The following is a 16,028-nucleotide window of genomic DNA, read 5'->3' on the forward strand; positions in this document are numbered from 1 at the left end:
ACAAACAAACAAACAAACAAATTTTTCCTCTTTAAAATATTAGTATAGATAAAGGTGCGTCCACAGCAACATGTTTTCGTTAACTTTGCTAATAAACACTGTTAATGAACAATATTCATGAACATTTTTGTATCTTAACAAACAAAATAACGTGCTCATTAACTTTGCGACCATTTAACTTTTGTGAATGAAATTTTAATTTTACGTTTCGTGTTTGCGTTAACATTTCGGTTCGTACATGCGCAAGGATGCAATTAGAGCATGCTGATTCGTAGCATGGAATACGATGATTTCTTCTATAAAGTGACTATCAAATCGCTAGCGAAAATTCTAATATACAGTACGTTTAATTCTGTATGATATTCTTTTAGCTGTGTTCTAATGTTGTTTTATTTCCAGCTTCGCTCCTCGCTGAATAACGTAACCTCCCATAGCCGCTTGTATATCATTAAAATAATACTATTCTAACTAGGTAGGTTAAATGAAGATTTTCTTTATTTCGTACCTTTATCAATTCCTTGATATCATGTCTAAAGCTTCAAACCCCTCAGACACAATAACTGAAATTACTTGTTTTGATACTCTAGACAAATAGGTATATAAGTGAAATGTCACCAGACCCTATTACTGTCAACAAGAACTGACAGTCATGTGGGGGCATTCTCAAGAGAATTTTGAAAGCCTGCTGCATCATGAAATTAAAGGTTCCGACATAAGTGGTCTTTCCAAACTTAATTCTACTCGCCTTTCTAGTATTTTTCTTTGCGACACTTCCCGTCTGCGCTTTTCTCTAATTGTACTCACTAAAATAATGACAGCTGCAGCTGTAAGTGTTTTCATCTTTTTTTTTGGTATTGGCTTTACGTCGCACCGACACAGATAGGTCTTATGACGATGGGATAGGAAAGGCCTAGGAAGGGGAAGGAAGCGGCCGTGGCCTTGATTAAGGTACAGCCCCGGCATTTGCCTGGTGTGAAAATGGGAAACCACGGAAAACCATCTCCAGGCCTGCCGACTGTGGGGTTCGAACCTACTATCTCCCGAATAGTGGATACTGGCCGCACTTAAGCGACTGCAGCTATCGAGCTCGGTTTTCATCTTTCTGACTTTATCAATTGCAACCTCACAAACGGCTATTTTGGTGTGGACACAATGTAGAATAAGTTTGTTAACAAAAGTATATTAACATGTTAAAAAATGTTTTCATTAATATTGTTTATGAACTTCGTTTCGTTAACATTGTTTATTAACTTTGGTGTGAAAAGAGAAAAGAGTCCGTACTATTATGACTTCAGCCTTGTAAATATTTCCTACATCTGACAAAATGAGTTATTCTGAACAGGAATTCAGTAATTTCCTCATTTGTTCTAGCAAAATATTATAGTAATAGAATGCACTGCCTTAGTAGTACATCAAGAAGGCAGTGTTTATATACAGGGTATGGGAACGCTTTATTTCCATGGTAGAGCTAATTGTCTACAACTCTACATTAATCATGGGAAACAGAGGAACAGAATGTACCAGCACTTTCTTACATGAAATTTACAATATGCCCTCCGTTAGCACTACTCATACGTAATAGTGCGGGGAAATAAGCTCATCGGGGATTGAATTCGAGGGTTCTACAAAGTACTGTTGTGATACTAACTGCGGTAGAACCGGTTTGTACACAGATATAAAATGTTTATTTCTGCCCGTCATTCACAGCGATATGGAGAAAACAGCTCAAATTGGTACCAGTTATAGATTTACGAGAAAAATAGAGTGAACCTCTCACGACCACGTCTTATGTACTTTTAAAACGAAAAATTTATTTCTATCAGCGGAGTTATTGTCTCATCGCCATGATGACGTAAGTACACAGCTACATGTATCGGTATGAGTTGGAACTACGTACATCCTCACTTCTGTTGCCTTCCAACGGGTACCAGACGCCGGTTATAAGAATAATGTAATGTTGACCATCGTACTGTTTAGTGAAAAATGCTATCTGTCAGTAAATAAATTAGGTACATTTTCATTGACTCCATGATGTTAATGAAGTTAATAAAGCTGGTTTGTGCTATAAAAAACTATATGATTTTATGGAAGCTAGACAAAAATATCGTTCATGCAGAAATTCAGATAGACTCAGCTTCAGGAAGGAAGTATTTTAATCCAAGAATATATTTAGGATATGTGTACACCATTCGTTCTTAAATGCACTCAATTTCCTGTAAATTTAGCCTTCTCTGTAACGATGAATAAGTCACCAGCATAAACATTAAAGTTGACATAAATTTTCCCACTCCAGTGTTTTGGACAGTTGTACGTTGCTTTCCTAAGAGTACGCAGATCCATAGACGTCAGAGTACAACACCGAGCTACAAATACACGCAACATGGTTTATAAGGAAATACTACAATACAGTTTTCATTCCATTCGAATGCGGCACAAAACGTGGAAAGTATTTTTATTCATGAGATATATTAACAGTCCATTTACAATTTCCAGTTACTTTATAGATGGTGATTTCTACTGTCAATTTTTTTTAAATTTAGTCATCTTCCCCTAAACTACCATTTCACTCAGCGTGAATACAAGTATTTATAGCCTAGATTGTAGTAGCTCATTCCTCGACGTAACATACCGATTTTCATTAAATTCTCTTCATCCGTTTTATCGTAATGCGCGTACATACAAATAGACAGACAGACAAACAGATATTACGGAAAATTAAAAAGTACACATCCTTGTTACTGTGGACACGACCGATATAGAAATACCATTCTTTTAAAATGTAAAGACAAAACTCTTATTTTATGTAATACATTACCACAAGAGTTTCCACCGCACTAAAAAGTGTATGCTACTCTATAACAGACTGCCTAATAATATAAAAAAAAATCTGAGTGGTAAAATCTTTCAAAAGTCATCAAAAGATTTCGTAAGTAACAGGTATCTTTATTCCATCATTGAACTATAAATCAGAATGTGTGGGTTTTCATTTGTATATAAATTAGAATAGGCCTATAGCCTATGATTTTTTGTATATTGGTTATAGCTTGATGTTGTCTGGCAACTTTACATTTGGATAAACAATAAATCAACATTGAATTGAATTGAATTGAATTGAATTGAATTGACGTGAAGTGAAGTGAAGTGAACTGAATTGAATCACAAGAACCGATAACCGCTTTTCCAGGCGTCGTTCGCGCACATCACTAGTAAAGCATTCTTAGTGATCGGCAGTTTCTAATATCCAGAGAGGTGAGGTTTACGTGCTCCAGATTATGTCGCCCTTGGGCCGTGTTGAGAAAGGCCAGCAGGTCGCCGCAGTTCAATGCCAACTCAGAGTACGGTAAAGCTCAATGCCGTGCCCGGGACAAACACTGCCTCATCTCCATGCAGCACACCAGAGTCCGATAATTGTAACGATTGCTTCCATTTCATTGTTAATGAAAAGCGGTATCTAATGTCGGGAGATGAGGCACTACAATAATTTTATTCACGCTGATTTAAATGGTAATTTAGGGGAAGGCCTAAAAATTCACAAAAAACGTACCTTATTAGCGGTCCTTTCGATAAATACTACATAACTAAACCCCACGGCACTTAACGCCCTTGAAAGGGTCTTAGCTTGCCCAGCGACCGCTGCTCAGACCGAAGGCCTGCAGATTACGAGGGGTCGTGTGGTCAGCATGACGCATCCTCTCGGCCGTTCTTCTTGGCTTTCGAGACCGGGGCCGCCATCTCACCGTCAGATAGCTCCTCAGTTCTAATCACGTAGGCTGAGTAAACCTCGAACCAGCCCTCAGGTCGAATCGAACCGGGAATCGAACTCGGGGCCTCCGGGTGAGAGGCAGGCACGCTACCCCTACACCATGGGGCCGGCTGACATAACTAAAGTTATATAGAATTAAATGTCCGATCATTTATGTCTTGTACATTTTTACCATACCGCCTTTGATAACAGAGATGTTCGTGAATTTCGATTATTGTTGCTAAGTCCATATCAACGCCGAGCAACGAGAAAATGAGAGAACAAAATTTAATGAAAATCAGTATGTAAATCCAGGGAATAAGGCACTGCAGTCTAGGCTATAAATAATTTTATTCACATTGAATAAAATGGGCCATCCTCGAAGTGGTTTTCCGTGGTTTCCCACTTCTCCTCCAGGCGAATGCCGGGATGGTACCTAACTTAAGGCCACGGCCGCTTCCTTCCCTCTTCCTTGTCTATCCCTTCCAATCTTCCCATCCCTCCAAAAGGCCCCTGTTCAGCATAGCAGGTGAGGCCGCCTGGGCGAGGTACTGGTCATTCTCCCCAGTTGTATCCCCCGACCAAGAGTCTGAAGCTCCAGGACACTGCCCTTGAGGCGGTAGAGGTGGGATCCCTCGCTAAGTCCGAGGGATCCCACCTCTACCTGGAGGGTAAACAGATGATGATGATCTGTTTACCCTCCAGGTTCGGTTTTTCCCTCGGACTTAGCGAGGGATCCCACCTCTACCGCCTCAAGGGCAGTGTCCTGGAGCTTCAGACTCTTGGTCGGGGGATACAACTGGGGAGAATGACCAGTACCTCGCCCAGGCGGCCTCACCTGCTATGCTGAACAGGGGCCTTTTGGAGGGATGGGAAGATTGGAAGGGATAGACAAGGAAGAGGGAAGGAAGCGGCCGTGGCCTTAAGTTAGGTACCATCCCGGCATTCGCCTGGAGGAGAAGTGGGAAACCACGGAAAACCACTTCCAGGATGGCTGAGGTGGGAATCGAACCCACCTCTACTCAGTTGACCTCCCGAGGCTGAGTGGACCCCGTTCCAGCCCTCGTACCACTTTTCAAATTTCGTGGCAGAGCCGGGAATCGAACCCGGACCTCCGGGGGTGGCAGCTAATCACGCTAACCACTACACCACAGAGGCGGCTGATGATGATGATGATGATGATGATGAATAAAATGGTAGTTTAGGGGAAGGCACCTAAAATACCTTTAATGTTATTGGTCCTATCGAAAAGTACTACATAACAAAAGTTATAGAGAATACCATTTCTTTCTTTCTTTCTTTCTTTCTTTCTTTCTTTCTTAATCCGTTTACCCTCCAGGCTTGGCTTTTCCCTCGGACTCAGCCTCAAGGGCAGTGTTCTGGAGCGTGGGATTTGGGGTCGTGAGATAGAACTGGGCAGGATGAGCAGTACCTCGCTCAGGCAGCCTCACCTGGTATGCTAAACAGGGGCCTTGTCGAAGGATGGGAGGATTGGAAGGGATAGACAAAGAAGAGGGAAGGAAGCGACCATGGCGCGGCATTTGCCTGGAGAATTGGAAAACCCACAGGAAACCATTTCGAGGATGGCTGAGGTGGGAATCGAATCCCCCTCTACTCAGATGACCTCCCAAAGTTGAGTGGACCCCGTTACAGCCCTCGCACTACTTCTCAAATTTTGTGGCAGAGTCGTGAATCGAACCCGGACCTCCGGGGGTTGCAGCTAATCACACCAACCAGTACACCACAGAGGCGGACGAGAATACAATTTCCCTTCATTTATGTCTCATACAGTTTTACCGAACCGACCAAGATAATATAATTCATGAATTTAGACTTTTGCTGCTTAGTTCATATCAACGCCGAACATTGCAAACATGAAATATTGTTCAATCGTGTTCACTGGCGAAGGATTTTGTCGTGATTGTTTTAAGATGTAAAACCGCGCGGTCATCGGTCCATATCGACAAGGAAAAATGTGAAGATGATTATTTTAAAATGATAAAGGTAAGGTAAGGGTTATTCTGCCCGAAGGCAGGTCCGAACCTCCGCAGAGGTGTTCCTGAGCCGCAGTTTACGTGCGGTAGGGTGGCCAGTTCCTTTCCGCTCCTCCATTCCCTTACCCCCCACCAACAGCGCGTGGCAACCCATCCAACTCCTGACCACGCCCAATGTTGCTTAACTTCGGAGATCTCACGGAATCCGGTGTTTCAACACGGCTACGGCCGTTGGCTTAAAATGATAAAAAATATCGTAAAGGAGCGATCGGTTGAAGAATAAGACAAGAGAGAGTTGTGCAAGAAGGAAGGACTCACTTTACATAAGATGCTGTAATATCACACAGTCGGAAGAAAACTAAATGTGAAGGCCTACAATATAGAGAGCTCTCAACAATCATATTACATTATCATTGTTGTGATGTGATTTGTCTCTTCTGCTGCCACTCATCCCCGATAAATGATTGTCCCGTCAACGACTGGTACGACAGCTACTCTTGAAACAAAATTGTAATCGTCACATTCTAGTAATCGACGAACATTGTATGGAAAGAGAAAATAAGTTATGGTGATGATAAATTTTTCACTTCTACTACAGCAGAACCAGGTCTGGATCAGGCACTTTCTTACCTCTGCAGTACTTCCAGAGACATTACAATTGAAAATGAAAACCTACAACCTGTTTTCCAGTCATTGACCGGGTCAGGGATGTAATGAATGAAGCAGATATAGGCTGTTAGTACGATGGGGTCGCCACTCCCAAAGTTATTTATTAATGAATGATAGATGCTATGAAATGAGAATGGAGAGTGTTGCTGGAATGAAAGATGACAGGGAAAACCGGAGTACCCGGAGAAAATCCTGTCCCGCGTCCGCTTTGTCCAGCACAAATCTCACATGGAGTGACCGGGATTTGAACCATGGTGTCCAGCTGTGAGAGGCCGACGCGCTGCCGTCTGAGCCACGGAGGCTTCCAGACTTTACAGTTATGTTCCTAAAATTAAACACAGGTGATATAATGCAACACTTTTTTCCTGAAAACATATTTGTTTTATTAAGGATTCACATACACCATGTTATTCCCCAATTATTTTGCTACAATACTCTATTTTTCAAGGTAATCTCCATTTAATGCTACGGCTTTACGTCACCGTAACGTGAGGGCCTGTATGCCTGCATGGTACCACTCGACTGGTGGATGTCGGAGCCATATTTCTTGCATCGATAACAACCCCATCATCCAAGTAGTGCTTCCCACGGAGTACATCCTTCATTGTGCCAAGAAGGCGCGAGATCCGGGCTATACGGTAGAAGGGGAAGAAGAGTCCACAGGAGTTTTGTGAGCTACTGTCGGGTGCGAAGAATTGTGAGAGGTCTTGCGTTGTCGTCGAGAAGACTCAGCTTGCTTCTTACCACTGCCAGGTCTCTGTAGACATTCTGCAAGCGCCTATGAATATCTGTGATGCCCCGGTTTTCCGCGAAAAGAAAATAACTGCTGTCTGTTTGGTACGCACCTCTGTTACAGACGCCATTTTGAAAGCTAGTTATAGTGCTGCCACCTATCGGAATTTAATGAAATTCTACGAGATGTCCCAAAGAAAATTCCAATTTTTTTAAAACCAAAATTGGACGGGAAATAAAATGTGTTGCATTATATATTGAACGCATTATGCGAAAAAATGTCAGTGATGCCCTTAAGATACTCGTTCCCTCCACCTTCTTCTTGGTCTCACCTTCTTTCTCACATACCTGTAATCATTCTCTTCTCATGATAAGGCCACTTGAATTTCTCCCGCTATTTCTGCAACTTCTACTGTCCCTCTGATGGTTTCGTTTCGGTCCAATCTGCTTACTCCACAAATCCATCTCAGCATCTTTATTTCTGCTACTTTCATTAATACAATTTAAGAATATGGAAAAGTATTATAGTTCCCTTTGGTGAAATCAACTGATCTTAAAGACATCCTTCAATAAAATGTGTTCCGCCATGTTACCTAGCAACCATGCAGGCTGTGAAGTGAAGTATTCATGGAGTGCCACGACAGAAAAAGGCAGTCACTATTGTTACGGCCGCACAATACGAAGCATGTTTTAAAGTAAGTAAAGATGGCCGCTGCAGCGCTTCGATCGTCGTTCAGAGCATGCGGGGTCAGTACGTACATCTGTAGGCTAGCCACAAACGCCATTACGGAAGCATTCCACCGTATTTACGTTTGTTTGTGCGTATCGAAAATGCCTCTCACAATTAACGGTCTCAACAAGTGTGAAGTAGACCTACGTGCTGTGCTTCCATTTATAATGGAAAAGGCGTGAAAGCTGTTGAAATTCATCGGCAGATTAGTGACGTGTATGGAGAACACAATATGATCAAAGGAATGGTAAGAAAATGAGTTACAGCATTTAAATAAGATCGTATTAATGTCCACGACGAGAAGCGTTGTGGGCGACCGTCTGTGAATACTGAAAACTTGGTGCAAAGGTTCGAGAAAACGGATGCTTTACGATTTCGTCATTAAGTTATCAGTTGCCTGAAATTTCAAGGAGTGTTGTTTTATGAAATTGTATCAGGATGTTTAGCTTATTGGAAGTTATGCTCACGCAATCCAAAACAAACGGCTAACATGCTCACAAGGGGGATTCTTTTGATTCATGACAATGTGCGATCTCACACGGCTAATCGAACCCGAGACCTGGTCGCTTCATTTGGTTGGGGACAATTTGATCATTCTCCGCACAGTCGCGACTTAGTGTCTAATGACTACCACTTGTTCCTGCGCCTGAAAAACCATTCAGGAAGTCAGCGCCACGACGACGTTGAAATGAAATGAAATGGCGTAACTTATGGCTTTTAGTGCCGGGAGTGTCCGAGGACAAGTTCGGCTCGCCAGGTGCAGGTCTTTTGATTTGACCCCCGTAGGCGACCTGCGCGTCGTGATGAGGATGAAATTATGATGAAGACAACACATGCACCCAGCCCTCGCGCCAGCGAAATTAACCAATGATGGTTAAAATTCCCGACCCTGCCGGGAATCGAACCCGTGACCGCTGTGACCATAGGCCAGCACGCTAACCATTTAGTCATGGAGACGGACAACTACGACGATGATGACCTAAAAAGGACCGCACGGCAGTAGCTGGCACTCAGGCGGCAGATTACTTACTATGCGGATGGAATTCAGAAGCTGGTTTCACGACATGGCAAGTGCCTCAATATGCCTAAAACTTACGTTGAGAAATAATTTAAAGTACAGGATTATATGTAAAAAAAAAAAAAAAGATTGTTCAAGAAATTACATGAATTTTTTCTATATCAAAACGGTACGGTACTTAAAAAACACGCCTCAAATATTAAGTGGATAATAAATTTTATTCAACAGAACGTGGAATGTGGGTAATAACTCGGTGTGGTATGGATGTGAGAAATAACAGACATAATTTAATAAACAAGGCAAACAAGGCCTATGGTAACGACTAGTGATGTTTGAGCAAATCAACCTCCAATTGAGCGCGCGAGTCAACACACCGCCATTTTATAAATGGAGTATGCGTGTGACGTCACATATTTAGCACAGATTTTGCCCTACTTTGAAGCGCTATTTGAAAAGTACGTTAAGTTTTGTATTATTTATTTATTTATTTATTTATTTATTTATTTATTTATTTATTTATTTATTTATTTATTTATTTATTTATTTATTTATTTATTTATTTATTAATTAATTAATTAATTTATTTATTTATTTATTTATTTATTTCTTGCAACAGGTGGCCTCATCTGTCAATTGAGACATTAAACATAATCGTAAGTTAAATACTCTCGCCGATGTTCGCGTTCCACCCAAACACTAAATGCGTCTTGAAATGTTTCTTTCCATGTATTCGTTGTCGAGGAACGTGAGTCTACGATAAAAGAAACGTTTCTAAGCTAATGATCATGAATATGACTTTCAATAAATGAAACTCAATGTTATATCAAAGAGAACTGAAAACTCTATGTCAAAGGAACGTAACTTGTAGCCGCAGCATCTTTGGCGATCAAGGCCTGTGGCAACGACTAATGTGACGTCACTGACTGTACAATTTATACACTGACTGACAGTGACAATGCAACACCAAGGAGGAGTGGTTCGAAAGGGATGAAAGTTGGGGAAAAAACAGAGACGGCACGGACGAATAATTGATGTTTATTTCAAACCGATATGCAGGTTACACAATGCGCACGGCATCGACTCAGTAGGATGTAGGACCACCGCGAGCGGCGATGCACGCAGAAACACGTCGAGGTACAGAGTCAATAAGAGTGCGGATGGTGTCCTGAGGGATGGTTCTCCATTCTCTGTCAACCATTTGCCACAGTTGGTCGTCCGTACGAGGCTGGGGCAGAGTTTGCAAACGGCGTCCAATGAGATCCCACACATGTTCGATTGGTGAGAGATCCGGAGAGTACGCTGGCCACGGAAGCATCTGTACACCTCGTAGAGCCTGTTGGGAGATGCGAGCAGTATGTGGGCGGGCATTATCCTGCTGAAACAGAGCATTGGGCAGCCCCTGAAGGTACGGGAGTGCCACCGGCCGCAGCACATGCTGCACGTAGCGGTGGGCATTTAACGTGCCTTGAATACGCACTAGAGGTGACGTGGAATCATACGCAATAGCGCCCCAAACCATGATGCCGTGTTGTCTAGCAGTAGGGCGCTCCACAGTTACTGCCGGATTTGACCTTTCTCCACGCCGACGCCACACTCGTCTGCGGTGACTATCACTGACAGAACAGAAGCGTGACTCATCGGAGAACACGACGTTCCGCCAATCCCTCATCCAAGTCGCTCTAGCCCGGCACCATGCCAGGCGTGCACGTCTATGCTGTGGAGTCAATGGTAGTCTTCTGAGCGGACGCCGGGAGTGCAGGCCTCCTTCAACCAATCGACGGGAAATTGTTCTGGTAGATATTGGAACAGCCAGGGTGTCTTGCACATGCTGAAGAATGGCGGTTGACGTGACGTGGCGTGCGGGGCTGCCACCGCTTGGCGGCGGATGCGCCGATCCTCGCGTGCTGACGTCACTCGGGCTGCGCCTGGACCCCTCGCACGTGCCACATGTCCCTGCGCCAACCATCTTCGCCACAGGCGCTGCACCGTGGACACATCCCTATGGGTATCGGCTGCGATTTGACGAAGCGACCAACCTGCCCTTCTCAGCCCGATCACCATACCCCTCGTAAAGTCGTCTGTCTGCTGGAAATGCCTCCGTTGACGGCGGCCTGGCATTCTTAGCTATACACGTGTCCTGTGGCACACGACAACGCGTTCTACAATGACTGTCGGCTGAGAAATCACGGTACGAAGTGGGCCATTCGCCAACGCCGTGTCCCATTTATCGTTCGCTACGTGCGCAGCACAGCGGCGCATTTCACATCATGAGCATACCTCAGTGACGTCAGTCTACCCTGCAATTGGCATAAAGTTCTGACCACTCCTTCTTGGTGTTGCATTTGCTCTGTCAGTAAGTGTATTTCAACACATTCTATTTGTACAAATGCCCGCCTGGTGGCCATGATCGTTAAGGCGCTGAAGTCTAAACGGTCTGACACCGAGGTTAGCCGGTTCGAGTCCCGTTGGTCGAAAATATTTTCACCATCAGAATGTTGGCTGGCAGGGTAGGGGAGGTGGTGGTATACAATTTCTAATCACTCTCACCAGTGCCCATATGGAGTGAGGGCATATGACGCTGTTGATGGTGATTCGTCCGTCGGATGGGGACGTTAAGCCTTGAGCAGACCCCTTGGTGCTATTCGACAGGAGTAGGCTAGGTGCCGGCACCGAGTTTCACCCTCTCCCTTCCTACTATCATATATCACATCATTCATTTCATCTCATTAACTCCTCTGATGAGGTTGACGTCAGGAAGGGCATTCGGTCATAAAAACCCGCCCGTAGGGAAACAGGACAAGGGATGGACAAACAACACTCTATTTATACAAATCCACAGCCGCAGCATCTCTGGCGACCAAGGCCTACGGTAACGACTAATGTGACGTCACTGATGATACACTTTCCATTTCAACCCACTCTATACAAATCCACAGATGCAGTATCTTTAACAAAAAAAAAAAGGCCTACGGTAACGACTGTGACGTCACTTCCGTCACATTTTGTCGCGTTACGTTACGCAAATTTTCGGATGACCCGCAGCCATAAGACATATTCATGTCAAAATATTTGGAAGACCCCCGCCCCGTCTCTAAAATAAATGTATGTCAATATCGAGATCTTAAATGGAAAGTCTCCGTGACTCAGGCAGCAGCGCGCCGGCCTTTCGCCACTGGGTTCCGTGTCTCAAATCCCGGTCACTCCATGTGAGATTTGTGGTGGACAACGCGGAGGTGGGGCAGGTTTTTCTCCGGGTACTCCGGTTTTCCCTTTAATCCTTCGTTCCAAGCAACACGCTCCAATACCATTTCATTCCATCTGTCAGTCATTAATCAGTGCCCCAGAGGAGTAGGACAGGCTTCGGCAGCCGGTACAATTCCTATCCTCGCCGCTAGATGGGGGCTTCATTCACTTCATTTCTGACGTGGTTGAACAACTGGAAACAAGCTGAGGATTTTCATTTTCATCGAGACCTTGATGGATTAGAAATTATTTTGGTGCATTTGAATAGATTGTAAGTTTCCACCTTCTCACTTTAGATCTGTTGTTGTCTCGTTTCAGTCGCTGTGTTGCGGTCCCATGCCGGGCAACTTGCAGCGATTGTCGACCTGTCTGGGCTCGATCCTGGCCGTACTCGAGTGCCCGGTGTGCCTGGACACCATCCCTCCTCCTGCCCACCAGTGTTCTAACGGCCACCTCATCTGCGTGCGTTGCCGGGTGCAGACGGAGCGCTGTCCAGTGTGCAGAGTGCGCTTCTGTCGAGGAAGAAGTCTGCTGGCGGACCAAGTCTTCAACTCTCTGACCGAAGCCTTCCAGCTGAAGGACGAGGCCGAGGAAGTGAGGCCAGCGAAGCTGCGCGAGCGACTGTTCGGCAACAAAAAGAAACCTCTACCAGCTCCAAGTGTTGACAAGTCCAGTCACATTTTACCTCCCACAAACAAGTTCCTGGCCAGGATCATGGGAAAGTCTTCGTCTGTGGAGAACCTGTCTTCAAATCCTGTCACTCTCACGTCCATCCCAAAGCATCTATCTCTAGACACAGAATTCAACTCTACCCTCAAAGCCAAATCACTTTCTACGAGTGAAATATTTCGACCTCTGAGCCCTGCTGTGTCCAGGTCACCCTCAATGCAGACAGGTCTTCATCTGCGAAGTAGCAGGCCGGCCTCTTACCACGGCTCTTTAGATTCTCTAACCGGACGTCTAAGTTCGGACTTCGGGGACAGTTTAATTCAGATGCACGACGACGGGTCTCTGTACCACTGTCCGTGCTCGGCAGAGTGCACCACTTTACTGAAAGCCAACGGGGTGATGGCACACATCCAGGACTACCACGACGGACCTCTCGTCCAGTATTTCAAGTCCAGGGTTCTGCTTAGTCTTCCGCTGCCACTAGAGGACTCTGCTGTGGTAGCCATCTCAGCGGAAGGAGCCATGTTCTTTCTTAGTCTTGTGAAGGAAGCGGATGGAAGCTGGTTGGTGTGGTTGTGGATGCTGGGCTCAAAACGAGAAGCCGACACTTTTCGGATGGTACTGACTCTCCGTGGGGGAGCACACGAAGTGACTTACAACACCCCAGTTCTGTCGCTGTCGTCTGCGTCGTGGGCCGACATCACAAAGTCACAGCGAGGGGTGCACATAACCAAAGAGAAGCTCGACGAGCATTTCCCGGCTGAGATCCGCACTGGCTGCCCGCTGGGGATGCTGGTTGTGATCCAGGAGGCTGTGGACGACGGCTGTACTAAACCAGTCCAATGACACCATTCTTCTGCCACCATAAACATTAATTCAGAATTCCCTTGGGAACAAAATTCCACTAAGAACTGGCCACCAGACTATCTTAACGAAGACGCTACCGAATGTTGTATCTTTATTCATTTTAGTGTGATTTACACAAATGTTGTGAGACGTTTAATACCTGACTCATCGTCAAAATTCGACGGATGGGCGTTTTGCGAAATTATGTAGGAATAAACAGCATATTTGTAATGATAGAAATACTTTGTGATAATTAGTTATCTGATTATTAATTTACCAATGTGTGAGATGTATAGTGTGGAACTCGGGACGTTCCAGAGAAATGCAAGGAAATTCTGTACTCAGTGTATTACACACCAACTTTAGCATACGCGGCAGGCACATGGACGACAACAAAACACGATGAAAGCAGAATCCAAGCAGCCGAGGTGAAATTCCTTAGAGGAATAATTCGGAAGACACGAAGGGATAAAATCAGAAATATAGAAATTAGAGAAAGAATTGGATTCCCTAACTGCAAGACCAGATAGAGACCAGTATGCTGAAATGGTATGGACACATGATGAGAATGGAAGAGGATAGAGTACCAAAGGGAGTATTTGCGGAGAAAATAGTAGCAGGAGAGGCTAAGGCCCAGAAAGACGTGGATGGATCCGGTAAAGGAGAGGAGTAAAATTATTAGAAGAAATATTGGAGGAAGAGAGTGGTGGTTAGATAGACAAATGTGGAGGCCCTTGATTCACAATCTGACCCAGAAGATTTGAAACGGTAAAAAAAGAAGAAGAAGAAGATGTTATCTACAAATGATAAGTAATGAATCTCGAGTCCCTTGCTTGTCACTATTGAATAAAAGAATGGGGAACAATTACCGTGACCTGAAATGGTAACAGCCTGGATAAAAAGAACTCATGGGGTGTTGCAAACAACTCTAGGTATCCCTTAGTGATAGTTTCAATACATAGCATGAAGTAAGTTATTACCGTAACCAAGAACGTTGAAATACCAGGCGCATGCCGATTGGACTAATGGCCACTAATTATCGCCACTTTGACCATAAAGACAACTTGTTTGGACCAGTAAAGGCTAACCGTTTGGCCCAGTCGGCCGAACTAGGACAACATTCTCCTTCTCAATTTGCACAGACTGTCACTTCTTTATGGGCATGATTAAAATGATGACCTTAAAATTCGAAGTCGTTGCTCTATGTCATGTGGACGACGGCTGAACTAAACCAGTCCAATGACACCATTCTTCTGCCACCATAAACATTAATTCAGAATTCCCTTGGGAACAAAATTCCACTAAGAACTGGCCACCAGACTATCTTAACGAAGACGCTTCCATTTTCTTCCATGGTTTTGACATGAAGGTCTTATGACTGGGAGTCATCCGAAAACGCAATGCGACAAAATGTGTGGCGGAAGTGTAACCACAGCAACCGTGCAGGATGGCCATGACCGGGAGACATGTTTAGGATCATTTGATTTTCGCAAAGCGAAAAGTGTTTTATTTTTAAAATAAATTTGTTTGGTGTTCGGTTTAGCATGTAAGTCTTCTCACTTACGGTTCACTGCTGTTCGGACAGGTGATGTGATTATCGAACCTGGTCCAAACTTCCTGCGCCGGAAATAGCAGTCACAATCTGTGTTCTGTGTACAACCCCATATTTCTAGTGTAGATTTGATTCTCGGTATTCGAGTTCTTATCCTGTTAAGGGTCTTCCAGACAGGCCAATGTTGTGAAGTGTGTGCTGGAGTTCTTTCTGTTGGCTGATTCACGACAGTTCAATAACCTCGCAAAGGAGTAGTGATACAATGACACTTAGAAAACTACAACTGCCTATTAACAAGTTTGTACAACTAAGATGTTATAAAATATGTAAATACTGTATAGCTGTAAGTTTTCTCTAGTTTTGTGATGTATTTTAGGAATATGCTACATATATCGAATGCAGGAGAAAATGATCATAATCCAATGAAAGTTCCCCGCCCCCAGATATATCAGTACAATGTAAGTTAATAATAAAGAATATATTCTAAACATTAATGTATGAGTCTCAGTTTCTTGTTAAGCCCTTCTATTACAGGAGAAAGCACACCTAAATTAGCAGAGATTATGGTGAAGGTGGTAGTGATTATCGTTTTAAGGAAAAGTATACCTACTGTCAGATACAAAATTATGTACACTTGAGTTCAAACTATAGTCATCATAAAGTGACAAAGCCATTTCCTAACACACCGCTTATGATGCTCTGTACACACGCGGTTTATAAAACACAGTTTGTATCACCACACGATACATTCAGTATAATAAAACCGGTTCCCGGAATTATATTCCATCACCAGTAAAATTATTACAATTACATTATTATGTTTGTCATAAATA

General features: G+C 43.9%; 1 protein-coding gene across 2 annotated transcripts in view; it reads left to right on the plus strand.

Moving 5' to 3' along the window:
* The window catches only part of LOC136872649 (uncharacterized), a 61,479-nt gene extending 45,834 nt beyond the window's left edge, over positions 1-15,645 (plus strand). For both annotated transcript variants that reach the window (XM_067146460.2, XM_067146468.2), the window contains exon 3: positions 12,447-15,645. In XM_067146460.2, coding sequence (XP_067002561.1) covers positions 12,447-13,643 — 1,197 coding nt within the window. In that variant the 3' untranslated portion in view covers positions 13,644-15,645. The remainder of the gene's footprint in view (positions 1-12,446) is intronic.
* Positions 15,646-16,028: the final 383 nt, after the last annotated feature.

Source organism: Anabrus simplex, chromosome 1, assembly GCF_040414725.1.
Source record: "Anabrus simplex isolate iqAnaSimp1 chromosome 1, ASM4041472v1, whole genome shotgun sequence".
Classification (NCBI taxonomy): domain Eukaryota; kingdom Metazoa; phylum Arthropoda; class Insecta; order Orthoptera; family Tettigoniidae; genus Anabrus; species Anabrus simplex.